General features: G+C 63.4%; 6 protein-coding genes across 6 annotated transcripts; 2 read left to right on the top strand and 4 right to left on the bottom strand.

The window, feature by feature from the left end:
- Positions 1-31: 31 nt before the first annotated feature.
- PLICBS_002489 (uncharacterized protein) lies at positions 32-462 on the bottom strand (the record flags this gene model as incomplete). The annotated part of the gene is made up of 2 exons (XM_065600026.1): positions 32-207; positions 318-462. 2 exons carry the CDS (start codon positions 460-462, stop codon positions 32-34), a joined length of 321 nt encoding a protein of 106 aa, XP_065456098.1.
- Positions 463-1,701: 1,239 nt separating this feature from the next.
- Positions 1,702-2,709, top strand: PLICBS_002488 (uncharacterized protein; the record flags this gene model as incomplete). Its single annotated transcript, XM_018322173.2, has 2 exons — positions 1,702-1,913; positions 2,025-2,709. The coding sequence occupies 2 exons, from the start codon at positions 1,702-1,704 to the stop codon at positions 2,707-2,709; spliced, it is 897 nt and encodes a 298-aa protein (XP_018179653.1).
- Positions 2,710-2,754: 45 nt separating this feature from the next.
- On the bottom strand, positions 2,755-4,629 carry PLICBS_002487 (cytosolic Fe-S cluster assembly factor nar1; the record flags this gene model as incomplete). The annotated part of the gene is made up of 1 exon (XM_018322172.2): positions 2,755-4,629. The coding sequence occupies one exon, from the start codon at positions 4,627-4,629 to the stop codon at positions 2,755-2,757; it is 1,875 nt and encodes a 624-aa protein (XP_018179652.2).
- Positions 4,630-5,786: 1,157 nt separating this feature from the next.
- Positions 5,787-6,960, bottom strand: PLICBS_002486 (uncharacterized protein; the record flags this gene model as incomplete). The annotated part of the gene is made up of 2 exons (XM_018322171.2): positions 5,787-6,388; positions 6,444-6,960. The coding sequence occupies 2 exons, from the start codon at positions 6,958-6,960 to the stop codon at positions 5,787-5,789; spliced, it is 1,119 nt and encodes a 372-aa protein (XP_018179651.1).
- A 1,461-nt stretch (positions 6,961-8,421) lies between these two features.
- On the top strand, positions 8,422-10,047 carry PLICBS_002485 (uncharacterized protein; the record flags this gene model as incomplete). The annotated part of the gene is made up of 1 exon (XM_018322169.2): positions 8,422-10,047. The coding sequence occupies one exon, from the start codon at positions 8,422-8,424 to the stop codon at positions 10,045-10,047; it is 1,626 nt and encodes a 541-aa protein (XP_018179649.2).
- Positions 10,048-10,451: 404 nt separating this feature from the next.
- Positions 10,452-11,796, bottom strand: PLICBS_002484 (phospho-2-dehydro-3-deoxyheptonate aldolase amt16; the record flags this gene model as incomplete). Its single annotated transcript, XM_065600025.1, has 4 exons — positions 10,452-10,612; positions 10,684-11,586; positions 11,661-11,715; positions 11,791-11,796. The coding sequence occupies 4 exons, from the start codon at positions 11,794-11,796 to the stop codon at positions 10,452-10,454; spliced, it is 1,125 nt and encodes a 374-aa protein (XP_065456097.1).
- Positions 11,797-12,861: the final 1,065 nt, after the last annotated feature.

Genomic DNA, 12,861 nt, shown 5'->3' with positions numbered 1-12,861 from the left:
CGAGCCCAATACCGCTGTCGCGAGAGCCGCCCTACTGCTTCTGCTGACGGGCCCGGATGGCCTTTATTTGCGCCATCCAGTGCCTCTCCATCTCCAGCGTCACGCCCTTAGGGAAGAGCTGAGGGTCGACGCCGTGGCGCGGGACCATGGGGTTCGGCAGCTTCTCTGCGCCGCGGGCGATGATGCGCGTCAGCGTCTCGTTGGCCCCTCGTACTCTCGTATAAACGAAGGAGGGCTTGCTTGCCGGAGTGTACAAGAAGGGAGGGAGGGGAAGGGAAGGGAAGACGAAAGGGACGAAAGGAAGAGCGGGTGCTTACTCATGTCAAAGTCCTGGTCTGCGAGCTTCGAGATGATGTACTCCTCCTTGGCCTTGCGCGGGGCGCCGCTGGTGCTACCGGCGGGCGTGACGGGCTCGGCGATGTCCATCTCGACTCTGGGGTAGGCGGCGTCGCTGGCCACCATGGCGCGGGGAGGGGGGAGGATGGGCGGGCGGCGCGTCGGCCAGGAAGGGAGGAGAGCTGTGCGCTGGCGCCGAGAGGATCGAGTAGAATCTGTATAGGAGGGAGCCGCTGGGGAGGTTGACAATGATGGTGTTATCGCTGGCGGGGTTGCGGGTGCAGCTGTAGGATGAGCCGTAAAACGGGGATGAGACTGAGGTGATGATGTTCGGCAGGTGTGCATGCAACTCGATGATGACCTCGACGTGTAACTGAGCACCAGCCCTGCCTGACAACAAGGTTGCTGCCGCTGGAGAGTCAAACCTGAAGCTCCCTCCTGCCCCACCACACAGCCACAGCAGCACCCCGCCGGCCAGAGATCCCTTAGAAACGCCACAGGTCCCCAAGGCCAGCAAGTACCTGCATTTTGCGAGACGAGACTCCAGCCTACTGCACGCCGCACAAACTCACCCAGGTAGAGCCCAGCTCCCGGCAAGTACTGCACCACAACCCCCCAGCTGACCGATCCACCACGCCCGCTTCTCAAGCCTCACTCACACTCAAGGTCACTCCCGCACCTCCGTCGAGCCGGGGAGGGAAGCAACCTGGAACCTAAGTTACTGCCTACGCAACCTCCTCCCGAGGCGGCCCTTTTTTTGGCCCTCGACAGAACAAACCACTTACCACCACCATTACCACCACCGCACGCAACACAGCACGCACACACGCTCGTGCGTCGCGCGCGCACGCCCAGCACAACAAGCACAGGCATCTTTTCTTCCCAACTTCTCCGCAGCCCGAACACGCGCCCGCTCCCCCCCTCCTCGCCGTGCGTTGCAAAAACCTCAGCCCCGACGTAGACCCTCCTACCTATGGGCAGACTCCTCGCAGCCCCCCGCCGAGCGCCGACGTTGCACACGCGACCGCCAGAGAAGGTGCCCTGACGCCGAGCAGAGCAGCAGCAGCAGCAGCAACAGTAGCAGCTGCGCGATCGATTCAGTATCCTCCCGGAGGCGCCGTGTGTGTATCTGTCCGTGCCTGCCGCTGTGTGGTCGGGCCAATTCTTTCTCAACCTCTTTTCGGTCCCATCGTCTCGCCCGCTAAAGTCCGTAGAGCGTTTTCAGGTTTCTCGCCGTCATTCGAAAATAAGAGCATCGCGCCTTTGTCGCCCGTTGCGACTCCGACCGTCGCGCGTCTTCTTTGATTCTACAGGGGGACCAGGAAAACCAGGGACAGAAAGAGTAGACTGCGGTGCGCGCCCGCAATGAAGAAAACACGTGGTGGTGCGGCGGCTGCGGCTGCCGTCCCCGACGCGTGGGAGGACGACGACTGGGAGACGCAGGCCGACAAGGCCGCCGCGCAGGACGACGCCTCCAAGCACGACGCCGAGGACAATGCCCCCGGCGGTGCCCCCCTCACCAAGACGGAACGCCTTGCGCAGCATGTCGAGTCGAACCGCAAGCTCTGGGAGTCGGCGTAAGTCATGACCTTTCGCCCTCCTCCGGGCAGCGATCGCACTTTGCTGCCTACTCTCAGCTCGCATTCTGGTTCGCGACACATGCTGACGAAGCCCTGCTTCTCATCCAGCGAAACCCCACAGCAGACGTTCCACTTCCTCGAGGCGAGCAGCAACGTGCCGCTCACGTCCTCGTTCAAGCCGCAGGTCAAGGTCCTCAGCCGCAAGCCCGTCATCGCGCGGCGCGGCGACCCCGCCTCGGGCATGGCCAATCTGTCCGTCAACGACGACGACGACGATGGGGAAAAGAAGGAGGTCCAGCTGACGCCCGAGGAGATCCGCGCCAAGCAGAAGCGCGACCGCGAGGAGAAGCAGCGCAGGTACGACGAGGCGAGGGCTAAGATCTTTGGCGAGTCGGCCCCCTCGTCGCGCGGCTCGTCGCCCGGCACGGGCACCACCACGCCCCCGCGCCTGGACGGCGGCAGGCATCCCGGGCAGGGCCGCGGCCGTGGGCGCGGAGGCGGCGCGGGACGGGCCGGAGGTGGCGGAGCGGGTGTTGAGAGCCGTCAGACGCAGGATCTGCGGCGGAACACTGCTGCTCAGAACGGGCCAGCGACACGGGAGCTGTACGACCCGAATCACTCCACCAGGCCGGACACCGGACCGCTACGGAGGGGGGTTGGCGCGGACGGAGATTCTTCGACGAGGAGTCCACCGCCCAAGGACGATGCCTACCAGCCGATTCGTGCACCGCGCGGGCCGGATGGCAGCGGACGAGGCTTTGGGTTTGCGCGACGAGGCGCCAGAGGAAGTTGATCTATTTGACTTGGACGGGTGCTACCTGGCACGCCCTCCTTTCTATCACCATCCGCCCCCTATCTTGCCGGCCAGCTGGACCACCGTCTCGGCGCTCCCGGCCTTGTCCTTTCCAACATCGCTAATCACCTCACGATAGCTCGTGTACGCCAGTCTATCTATGCCAACGCCCGTCATGCGGGACCAGTATGCCAGGGTATCATGTATGTACGACCGGGAGATGCCGCCGACGACGTCATCCCCTCCCTCGGCGCCATCGCCACCACTACCGCCACCGCTACCAAGTCTCTCTGCCTGGTCGTCAGAGTAGTACGCCTCGTCGACCTCTGCGAGCCACTCCTTTTGCTCCTGCGGCCCGGGCTTGCCGGACAGGTTCCTGCGCTCGAGCACGACGGGGTCGTCGACCTTGATCTGTCCGCCGCCGTTGGTGCAGCCGCCCGGGCAGGCCATGACCTCGACGTAGCTGTTCTCGAGGGATGAGCTCGCCGACTTGGCGGCCGTGGGCCTCCGGGCGCTGCCAAAGGGCCGCCCGCCGGGCATGCGGGAGGGCCGCGCCGGCTTGAGCTTGCGGACGAGGTTTTGGATATTGCGGAAGCCGTAGTAGCGCGCGGCCTTGAAGACGGGCTCGCCGCCGACGGTGACGAGGAACTCGACCACGTCGGCGTTGCGGCCGCGGTTCACCTGGATCTCGGCGCCGGGCGTCTGCGCCGCCCTGCTCTGCAGGATGTGGTGCAGCAGGCCGCCCGAGGTGCCGGCAGCGCGGGGAGGGTTGCGGGTCCCGCCGCGGGGGAAGAGGAAGTCGTGTAGCGTAGCGTCCGGGAACGGCTCGGGGGCGCCCAGCGACGGAGCGCCGCCCTTCAATGCAGAAAGGAAATCTATCCCCCTTGACTCGGCCAGCATGAGGACCTCCTTGCTCGTGATGACGCAGTCCACGTCGCGGACGCCGCGCCCCCCTGCGCCGTCGCCGCTTGCCCAAGCCTCGTCGGTGAGCTCCTCCCTGCTGGCCTCGAGCTTCTTGTCGAAGCACGGCATGACGGCGAGGTGCCAGATGCGGCTCGGCGGGATGCCCAGCGCGCGGCTGAGGGCCGTCTTGACGAGCGTGCCCGTCAGGGCCTGCGGCGACTTGACGCGCGAGAGATGCGGCAGCACGTGCGGGTGCGTCTTCTCTGCGTAGCAGACCCAGCCGGGGCACGAGGACGCGAGGATCGGCCGGGCGGGCGTCGTTGGGTTCGGCGATGATAATAATGATGATGATGTAGAAGAAAAATGAGAAGAAGCGGAAGAGGATGTGCCGAGGACTTCGTCGGCGCCGAGCACGAGCGTAGCCTCGCGCGCGACATTCGTGTCGAGAACCCACGCAAAGCGGTTATTCCAGCGCCCACCGCCCGCGAGCCCAGACTCGCCCCTGAGCAGCGCCTCAACCATGCGGCCAGCCTCCGCGGCGGAGACGCCCCCTCCGCACGCGGCCGCGAGGTTGGCCTTTGTCTGGGGGCTCACGCTCGCGACGAAGAGCTTGGCGTCCTCGTTCTCGAGGCCCTCGACGGCGAATTTCCCCCTTCCCCCGGCGATGTTGTTACTGGGATGGTGGACGACGCGCAGCGCGGGGGCGGCGTCGAGCGTCGACAGGACCTCGGCGTGGCTCTGCAGGCTGACGAGGACGGCCTCGGCGGAGGTGACGCACCCGGAGCAGGCGAGGCAGTCTGTGAGGGAGATTTGCGCGGGCGCATTGGCGCCGTTGGCACCACCGGGCCCGGCGGCGGCGCCTTGGCCGCCGTCGAGGATGACTTCGGTCTCGTTGGAGGAGGAGGAGGTGGTGGCATCATCGGTGGAGGCGGGCGGTAGGGTCTCGATGGGCTTGATGCACGCCACGCCGGGGGAGATGAAGTCGTTGAGGTCGTCGGCGGAGAGGATGGCGCTCATCGTGCCGTATGCGTGCGGCCGCACCGGCGGGCGGGCGGGCGGCGAGCGTCGCTATGTAATAGTAATTCTGCCGTGCCTCCTTGCCGCCGTAAAGGCACAAAACACCGTTCGTTGCGCGCGTCGGTTACGGATCCTCGTGAAGGGCTTCTTGCATGTGCAAGCGACAGCCGACGGCGGGGCGGCGTAGGTGGGTGGCGACGACTGCGTATCCCCCGTCCTCGCACCAGTCTTGGGTTCGATGTCTTTCCGCTAAACCTATGACAATGTTCGGCGAATAAGGGTTCAAGCCGAGGGCGGAAAGTCGTAAAGGGTCGTTAACGGCGTGAGGTTGGGCGTGGGAAAGGATGGATGTCGTCTGCGTTTTTGTTTGCGGGAAGAAGTGCCGCCCCTCCAGCCAGGGCAATAAAACGTCGAGGATTAGAAATGGCCTAGGGAAGGCCGCCCGCCCCACGGGCTGGCTGGCCCGCTGGCTGGGCTCCATGGCGGTGATGCGAAATCGGCGCGGCCACTGAGGCGGGTGGCGGCGCCGGTGTGGGGCCGGTGCCAGGACGTTTTCGCATCACACATCATCCACACATCGCTCTATCACCCACCACCGCTGCCTTATCTTGGGCTCGACGCTTTGTCACTATCAAGAGAGAAGGCCCAGTGACAGAGAGAAAGAGAGGCGACAGTCAAGTACTCTGTCTGGCAATCGAATAAATTCACGGCCGCTGCATTTGACTAGGTATACTGCACTTGTACCCGATTGCAGCGCGAGTTGCTGCTGCAGTACAGGAGTGCCTCTCCGAAAGAAAGCCTTTTGCTTCCAACGGCAGACTCAGAGTCCGGATTCAGCGGCAACAGCCCCCCGCCCCCCTTTGCACAACACGTTGCAACGCGCTCGAAAAAATTGCTTGTATCCGTCCGCATGGCACATTCCCAGTACTCCCTGCGCTTTTGACCGCCAATGAAGCCCGCGGTCCGACTACACATCATCGAAACAGGGCCCTCCCCGACCCCTTCTAGTAATATACATGCCCAACGCCAAAAACTCCCTGCCGTCATCTTCTCGTCGTGCCGTCGCGTCCCCGCTTTCTGGCCCAGTTCTGTGCCGTGGCCACCTCGACAAGACTCGAGGTCGTGCTGCGCGTGGCTCGACGTGGCTGCGGCACGTACTAGGCCGCCACAGCCTGCGCCGGCTCTGCGGCTGGGGTGCCTCCGTTGTCCGCATCGGCAGCGACACCGTTCGTCTTGCCCTCGCCGTGGCCGTCGGATGCGCTGTTGGGGACCTGCACGTCGGCCTTGCCCGAGATGATGGCCTGCCGCCGCTCGTGCCAGTCCACCTCGCTCTTGATGACCTGCGAGAGCAGCACCTCCTTCTCCAGCCATTCCTTGTAGTACAGCTCCTCCCACTCCTTGTACTCCTTCTTGAGCGCGTCGCCGACCTCGTCAGCCCACTTGGACTCCCAGTAGCACTTGCGGTACAACTTGTCGACGGGCAGGGACAGCTCGTCGGCGCTAAACGTGTCGCTCGTCAGGGCCGTGAAGAACTCCGAGTTGGAGTCCTCGCCGTTGGCGGCGCCGTCCGCACCGTCGTCTTGGCCGCCGCCGTGCGACTGCGGCGTCTTGATGATGATCTTGAGCTTGCCCGACTTGCCCGTCGGGCCCGTCTGCATCGATTTGGGCACCGGGTCTGACGGCCGGAGCGCCTCCGTCTCGTGCACGGTGCGCATGTGTTTAGCGAGGGCGTCGGATCTGGTGAAGGAGCGATCGCACTCTGTAGACACGGTCAGCAGCGTGAACTGTGAATTGGGTTATGCTGGGTCACTGACCAGGCAGGTAGCAGTAGAATGGTTTCTCTCTCGTGTGGCTGCGCATATGGGCCTTGAGAGCGTAGCCGCTAGCGTGCGGGAGACCCTTGCGGGTGCAGCTCTTCCACTCGCACGTGTACTTTTTTTGCCGGTTCTCGATGTGCGAGTTGTGGATGTGCTCGACGAGCTTGTCCATGTTGCCCTGGTCGCCGGCCGGGCAGCCGTCCCAGTCGCAGACGGTCACCTGGTCCTGGAAGTCCTCCTCGTCGAGGCGCGCGTTGATGGGCGAGCTGGGGATGTCGCCCGACGTGTCCGACGACACGTCCGACATGCCCTCGAGGGGGTCGGGCTCGGGGACCGTCTCGGGCTCGGCGTCGTGGACGACGGCCGACGAGGCCGCGGAGCCAGGCTCGACCTTGATGCGCTTCGAGGGCCGGACTGCGGCCTCGTCATCGTCATCGTGCGCATCCTCCTCGAAAGGCTCGTCGGAGCCCATCGAAGACAGGGGGGACTCGGGGGGTGAGTAGCGGCGCGGCATCGTTGGAGTTGGAAGGGGCTTGTTTCGACTGATTGCGCGTCGTCGGAGGACCGCGATGCCGCGGATCGGTCACTTCGCCTCTCGAGGCTAGGGGCCGGGTTGAAGGGTCGTACGGCGCGCAGGGAGGAGCAATTATTGCAGCCGGAGGCGATGGGAAATCACCGTGGTGCGATGGCCATGAAGCGCAGTCGATGCTGGGTGCGGCCGCGCGGACGAGGCTGACGTGACGGGGGGGAAGTTGGGGAGTTTGGAGTTGCGAGGTGTTGCTTCGCGCCAAAAATTGACTTGGCCTGGGCTCGGCTGCAAGGGGAGAGAGGGAGCTCGACTGAGCGCAATACAGTGTGGATAGTGCGGGTTGTTGGGCCGATGCGCGACGGCTTCGCGGCGTTGACTGGGTGCAACGGCGTACAGTGCGGGGCAATCGCGTCACGACGGCCCTGGAAGGTTTCTCAGTGACATTCGGAAGACATGGTCGTCCAGTGAATCAATCGTTCATCCAACTTCCCCTCTAGTAAATTTTCCCTCTAGCAGCAGCATATCCACTCATCGGGTGCTCGCGTAGCTCATGGAGGCGCTGTCGTCCTCCCCGAAACCAGCGACATGGGGATCACACCTTCACGCTGTTGCCCGCCTGGCTGACTCCGAGCGGTCGAACCACCACAGCGACTCCTCTTACGTGCCTCGTCATGGCAAGGATGGAACAAAGCTACAAAGCTGACAGCACAGAAGCAGTACCACAAGATCCAAGATCCGGGCCAACGACCGCACCACCAACCATCGTCCAATGCCTCATGCCGAGGACCGGCCCCTTTTCAGATCTCGCCCGTGGCCCGCACCAGATCTCACAAAGATTGCCGAATGGCACACCATCACACGTAATCCGATCTTCGAAATGATCCTCTTGAGAAAAGAGAAACACCGTGCACATCCCGGGCCTTTTGCCACAGTCACACGAACAGTCAGAGCCGAAAGCGCCCGGTATCCAACTCCAAGGCGACGCCGGATGAGAACTCCGTCCGACGAGCAGTCTGACACGGTTTCCGTGACGAGAAACACGGGGTGGCACAGAGCTGGCGCCATGGATGAGGCGCGCAACGGCCGGCCCTCGCGTGACTGGCGAGTGAGTGTTTGTTCGGAGGAACTCGACGTCGTGGGATACACGCCCGTCAGGTCATGCCGGGCGTCGTCGATCCCAATGCGTCGTCCTCTTCAGCGGAAGACTTCTGTATAGAGGCAAGTGGCTTATTCCAACGGATGACGAGCCTGTTCCGAGATGCTCTCCTCGCATTCGAGATCGCCATCCGACCCTCGTCCACAGCTCAAGGCGGCAACAACAAGCGAGGCCTAGAGTCGGATCTTGTATAAGAGCGACAAACCTCCTCTGGGACTCGAGATCTTGTGAAGCCAGGGCACCTGTCTTTCTTTACTTCTATATACATACAAGTCCATATCGTTACAGCCATGCTTGCCCACTACCTGTTTGCCCTCGTGCTCGCGGCGGGGACTCCCCTCGCGGCCGGTAAGCCCACATCAACCGCCCCCCCGGATGCAACCGCCTCGGCCGAATGGTTCCTCTGCGATCTCCTCGGATGTGCCAGCGAGACGACGGTCACGAGGACCAGGTGGCGGACTACCACCACTACCGCTACCGCATCCATCACCCTGACGGTGTCGCAGACGTGCGAGCTTGGCTCGACGACGACTCCCGTCGTCAGCAGCACTGCCGTCACCACTTCCAGCAAGGTCATCCTGACGACGACGACGACGAGCAGTGAGACCGTCTCGGCCAGCACGACGGCCGCTCTCAACACGACTCTCATCTCGACGTCCATCTCGTCGGAGGTCCCGACCTCGATCGCCACTTCGTTCCCATTCACCAACACTACAACGGCACCAACCACCACCATGATCACTTCTGCTCCCTTCACGAACAGCACGACGGCGCCAACCACCTCCATCGCCACGTACAGTCTCTCGTTGAATTCAACCTCGACGTCTGGCACAACCGTCATACTGACATCGGCCTTCACATCGTCCTCCGTCATAAGCAGCGTTCCGGCCTCCTCCAAGACTTCTTGGATCCCCATCACCAACAGCACATCCAAGCCCAGCACCACCGCCATCAGCAGCACCCGGTGGTTGAACACGACTCGGACATCTGCCGCGACCACAACCCCGACGTCCAACATTACATTGTCGTCAGTCTCAAGCAGCTTCCTAAACTCCTCCACCACGGTGTCCCGCATTGCCAACGGCACCGTCACCATCACTCCCAGCACGACGCTCGCGCCAACCTCAGGCTTCCCGTCGTCCTCGGTCGTCGTCACCACCACCGCCGGCAGAAGTGTCCCCTCCCCTTCCAAACTCCAGCCCTTCGAGTGCCTCACCGACGGCTACCTCATCCAGTCCAAGACCCTCCTGCAAGTCAACCTCCGCACCGGCGCGCGGCGCGTCCTCGCCACCGACGTCGGCGGCCACGGCGTCCCGGGCATCAACTCGCTCGGCTACAACCCGCTCGACAACTACCTCTACGGGACGCAGGGCCAGGCCCTCGTGCGCATCGGCCGCGACGGCCGCACCGAGCCCGTCCTCGCCCTCCCCTCCGCCGCCAACCTCGGCGACGTCGACATCGCGGGCCAGTACTTCTTCAGCGACTCGGGCGCCGCCTGGGGACAGGTCGACCTCGCGCCTGGGTCTCCCCGCTACGGGCAGCTCGTCGCCGCGGGGAATGCTACGCACGGCGGGCTTAGGAGGCTCTCTGACTGGGCCTTCACGCCGGCGCACCCCGGGTACGCGTACAGCGTGGCGATTGATAATCGGCGCGTGCCGACGCTGGCGCGCTGGTCGACTGAGACGCATGAGTGGGAGACGGTGCGCAGGTATGACGATACGAAGCTTAGGGCGACGCTGTTTGGCGCCGTTATGGCTACGTCGGATGGCGTCGTGTACGCATCCGACAACGCCAGCGGGCAGATATTCAGGTTTCCCCTGAGGGATCCTGCGAGCGCGTCCAAGGCGGGTGTCGGTCCGCGGGCGCGGTCCAGCGACGGTGCTCGATGTGCTCTTGTGCCTGATGCATCGGAGTAATCAAGTCGGCGAGGACCCAGCCGCGTCGCCTGTTGCTACCTGTAGAATCATGCAGAGTGTGACTTGATATGTCAATGTTGATGGGGTTCTTTCGTTCCATAGCATAGCACAGGCCTCTGCCAATTTACTACTGTGCCATTGAGTATCTCCGAGAACCAGTGCGTGCTGGTAGTGATCTGTACTGGCACCGTCAAGTCTGTGCCAGAGAACATGTGTTGTTGGCATCTCTCGCCTCATCTATTCCCACTGCCCTAAAAAAGACATCCCGTGTGCCATTGCAACTCCAAACATCGGCCCAAGATCCATTCTGCCATGTAACAGGCGCGTATGCGTGCCCAAATCCGTACAATCGCTTTTGCTTTTTCATCCAATGACTGATAAGACAGGAAACCTCACGACCCAGCCTAGGCTTTGCCGTTGGCGCCCGTGACCTTGCGTCTCTGCTTGACGGCGTCGGCGAGGGTGTCGAGCACTGACTCGGTGTCCTGCCAGTGGATGCAGGCGTCGGTGATGCTGACGCCGTACTTGAGGCCGGCCTTGCCTTCCTCGGGGACCTTTTGGTTGCCTAGGCGCGCGTGACGGTTAGCTTGGTGTACTTTGTGGTGCTTTGCGGTGCAAGCTCTGTTCTCGACTCACCCTCCTCAATGTTGCTCTCAATCATGACGCCCATAATGGCCGTCTCGCCGCCGGCAATCTGCTCGGCCAGGTTGGCGGCGACCTTGGGCTGGTTCTTGTGGTTCTTGAGCGAGTTGCCGTGGCTGCAGTCGACCATGAGGCGCTGAGTGACGCCCTTCTTGGCGAGGGCGGCCTTGGCCTCGGCGATGCTCTGGGCGTCGTAGTTGGTGCCCTTGGTGCCGCCGCGGAGGATGACGAAGCAGTCCTCGTTGCCGGTGGTGCCGACGATGGCGACGACGCCGGGCTTGGTGACGGAGAGGAAGTGGTGGGGGTGCTTGACGGCGCCGATGGCGTCGATGGCGACGCCGAGGGAGCCGTCGGTGCCGTTCTTGAAGCCGACGGGGAAGCTCAGGCCGCTGGCCAGCTCGCGGTGCAGCTGGCTCTCGGTGGTGCGGGCGCCGATGGCGCCGACGGACAGTAGGTCGGCGAGGAACTGGGGGGAGATTGTGTCGAGCATCTCGCTGGCGATGGGCATGCCCTTGGCCGTCAGGTCGACGAAGAGCTGGCGGGCGAGGCGCAGGCCCTTGTTGATCTTGAAGCTGCCGTCAATGTCTGGGTCGTTGATGAGGCCCTTCCAGCCGACCGTGGTGCGGGGCTTCTCGAGGTAGGAGCGCATGACGATGAGCAGCTCGTCCTTGTGCTTCTCCTTGGCCTGGAGCAGCAGGTCGCAGTACTTGAGGGCAGCCTCGGGGTCGTGGATGGAGCAGGGCCCGACGACGACGAGCAGGCGCTGGCGCTCATCCTTGTCGCCGACGACGGCGGCCACCTCCTCTCGCGACTCGATGACCGTCTTCTTGGAGGCGGGCGTCTGGGGGATCTCGTGCTGGAGCAGGTCGGGGGGCGTCAACGGGTTGTAGCCTCGGACTGGGCAGCGAGAGCAGAGGGTTAGCTGGGTCCTGCCGGTGGGTAGGGTCGCGAGAGACGCGGGGGGAACCGACTTCTCCAATCCTCAGAGTCCTCCTTGTTGCCGACATTTTTGTTTTCAATGTAGAACTGCTTGGTTGCCACCGTGAGTCACCCCACCTCGACGGGAAAGAGGGCATCGCGGGGTACTGGTGAGCTACTGACCGACATTGTGAGGGCGGTGGGTGCCTGCGCTGCTGCAGGGAATCAATTGCGCGTGTAGATGAAGGGTCGTTGGCGGATTGACGATCGAGGCTGGCGAGCGAAGATGAAGGAGGACGACGGACGAGGGAATGGACTCGAGAGGAGAGGAAGCTGCTGCATCCAGACAGGAGTCAGTCACTCAGACATCCCAGCGCATGGATGTGCTCCAAAAAATAAAGAATTGCTTGCCCAGCAGCGCCGGCGTCGGCGAGCCCTGACGGCGGGTTGCTCTGTGCCCAATTGGGCCGCGGCCATTGGCTGAGGTGGTGCTGGGGCTGGTCCGGTCCCCTGTGGGCTGTCCCTACAGGGGGGTGGCTGCCCACCTATGTTAGAGACTTGCGGTTTCCATCACATCGTGGGCTGTCCTGCAAGTACCGACGAGGCCTCTGACGCAGATGGACCCTGTGGAATTGGAGCAGAGTGGGATGGCAACTGGGCCAGGTATTCGCTGGTGAGGCCGGCCCCGCCACTTGCACTCTTCCTGCACTGCAGACAAAGCCTCACGTCGAGCCGTTTCCTCGCCATGGCGGCGCTAGAGGCGCTACAACCCACCCGACGACGTCGACGAAATTCGACAGTGGGCTGGCACATGCGAGCCTTGCGTCATTCCAGCGTCTGGTCAGTGGCCCACTGGGCCCACCGGTCCGAGCAAGTGCAGGTGGGCTGCCCGGCCGCTGTCGCCGCCGGCGGGATGGAAGGTGGCTACAGTCAGCACTGGACTGCACTGTACAGTACTGTACTGTACCAGTCCGTGCAACCGTGGTTAGGTGTGGTGCTTGTGGTTGATGGACACCGCAGCTGATGACTCGCGGCAAAGCTCATCATGGCAAGGGCTCGCTCGGTTGACACGACACGACCCGACACGATACGCGAGACACGCGGTCGCCGGGACCCTTGACAACGACATGGATTCGACACGGCATCGACACTTGACATCTGCCCGCGTCCGGGTCCCTGCGCCCTTCCTGCCGACTGACACGCCCGCCTGCCGCAGCGGGCCGATGCTCTGTCCCGCGCACCGTCCGGCGGCGC

This window comes from Purpureocillium lilacinum, assembly GCF_023168085.1.
Source record: "Purpureocillium lilacinum CBS 284.36 DNA, scaffold_2, whole genome shotgun sequence".
Taxonomy (NCBI): domain Eukaryota; kingdom Fungi; phylum Ascomycota; class Sordariomycetes; order Hypocreales; family Ophiocordycipitaceae; genus Purpureocillium; species Purpureocillium lilacinum.
Note: the sequence above shows the minus strand (reverse complement) of the source record. Positions and strands in the feature narration are given on the sequence as shown.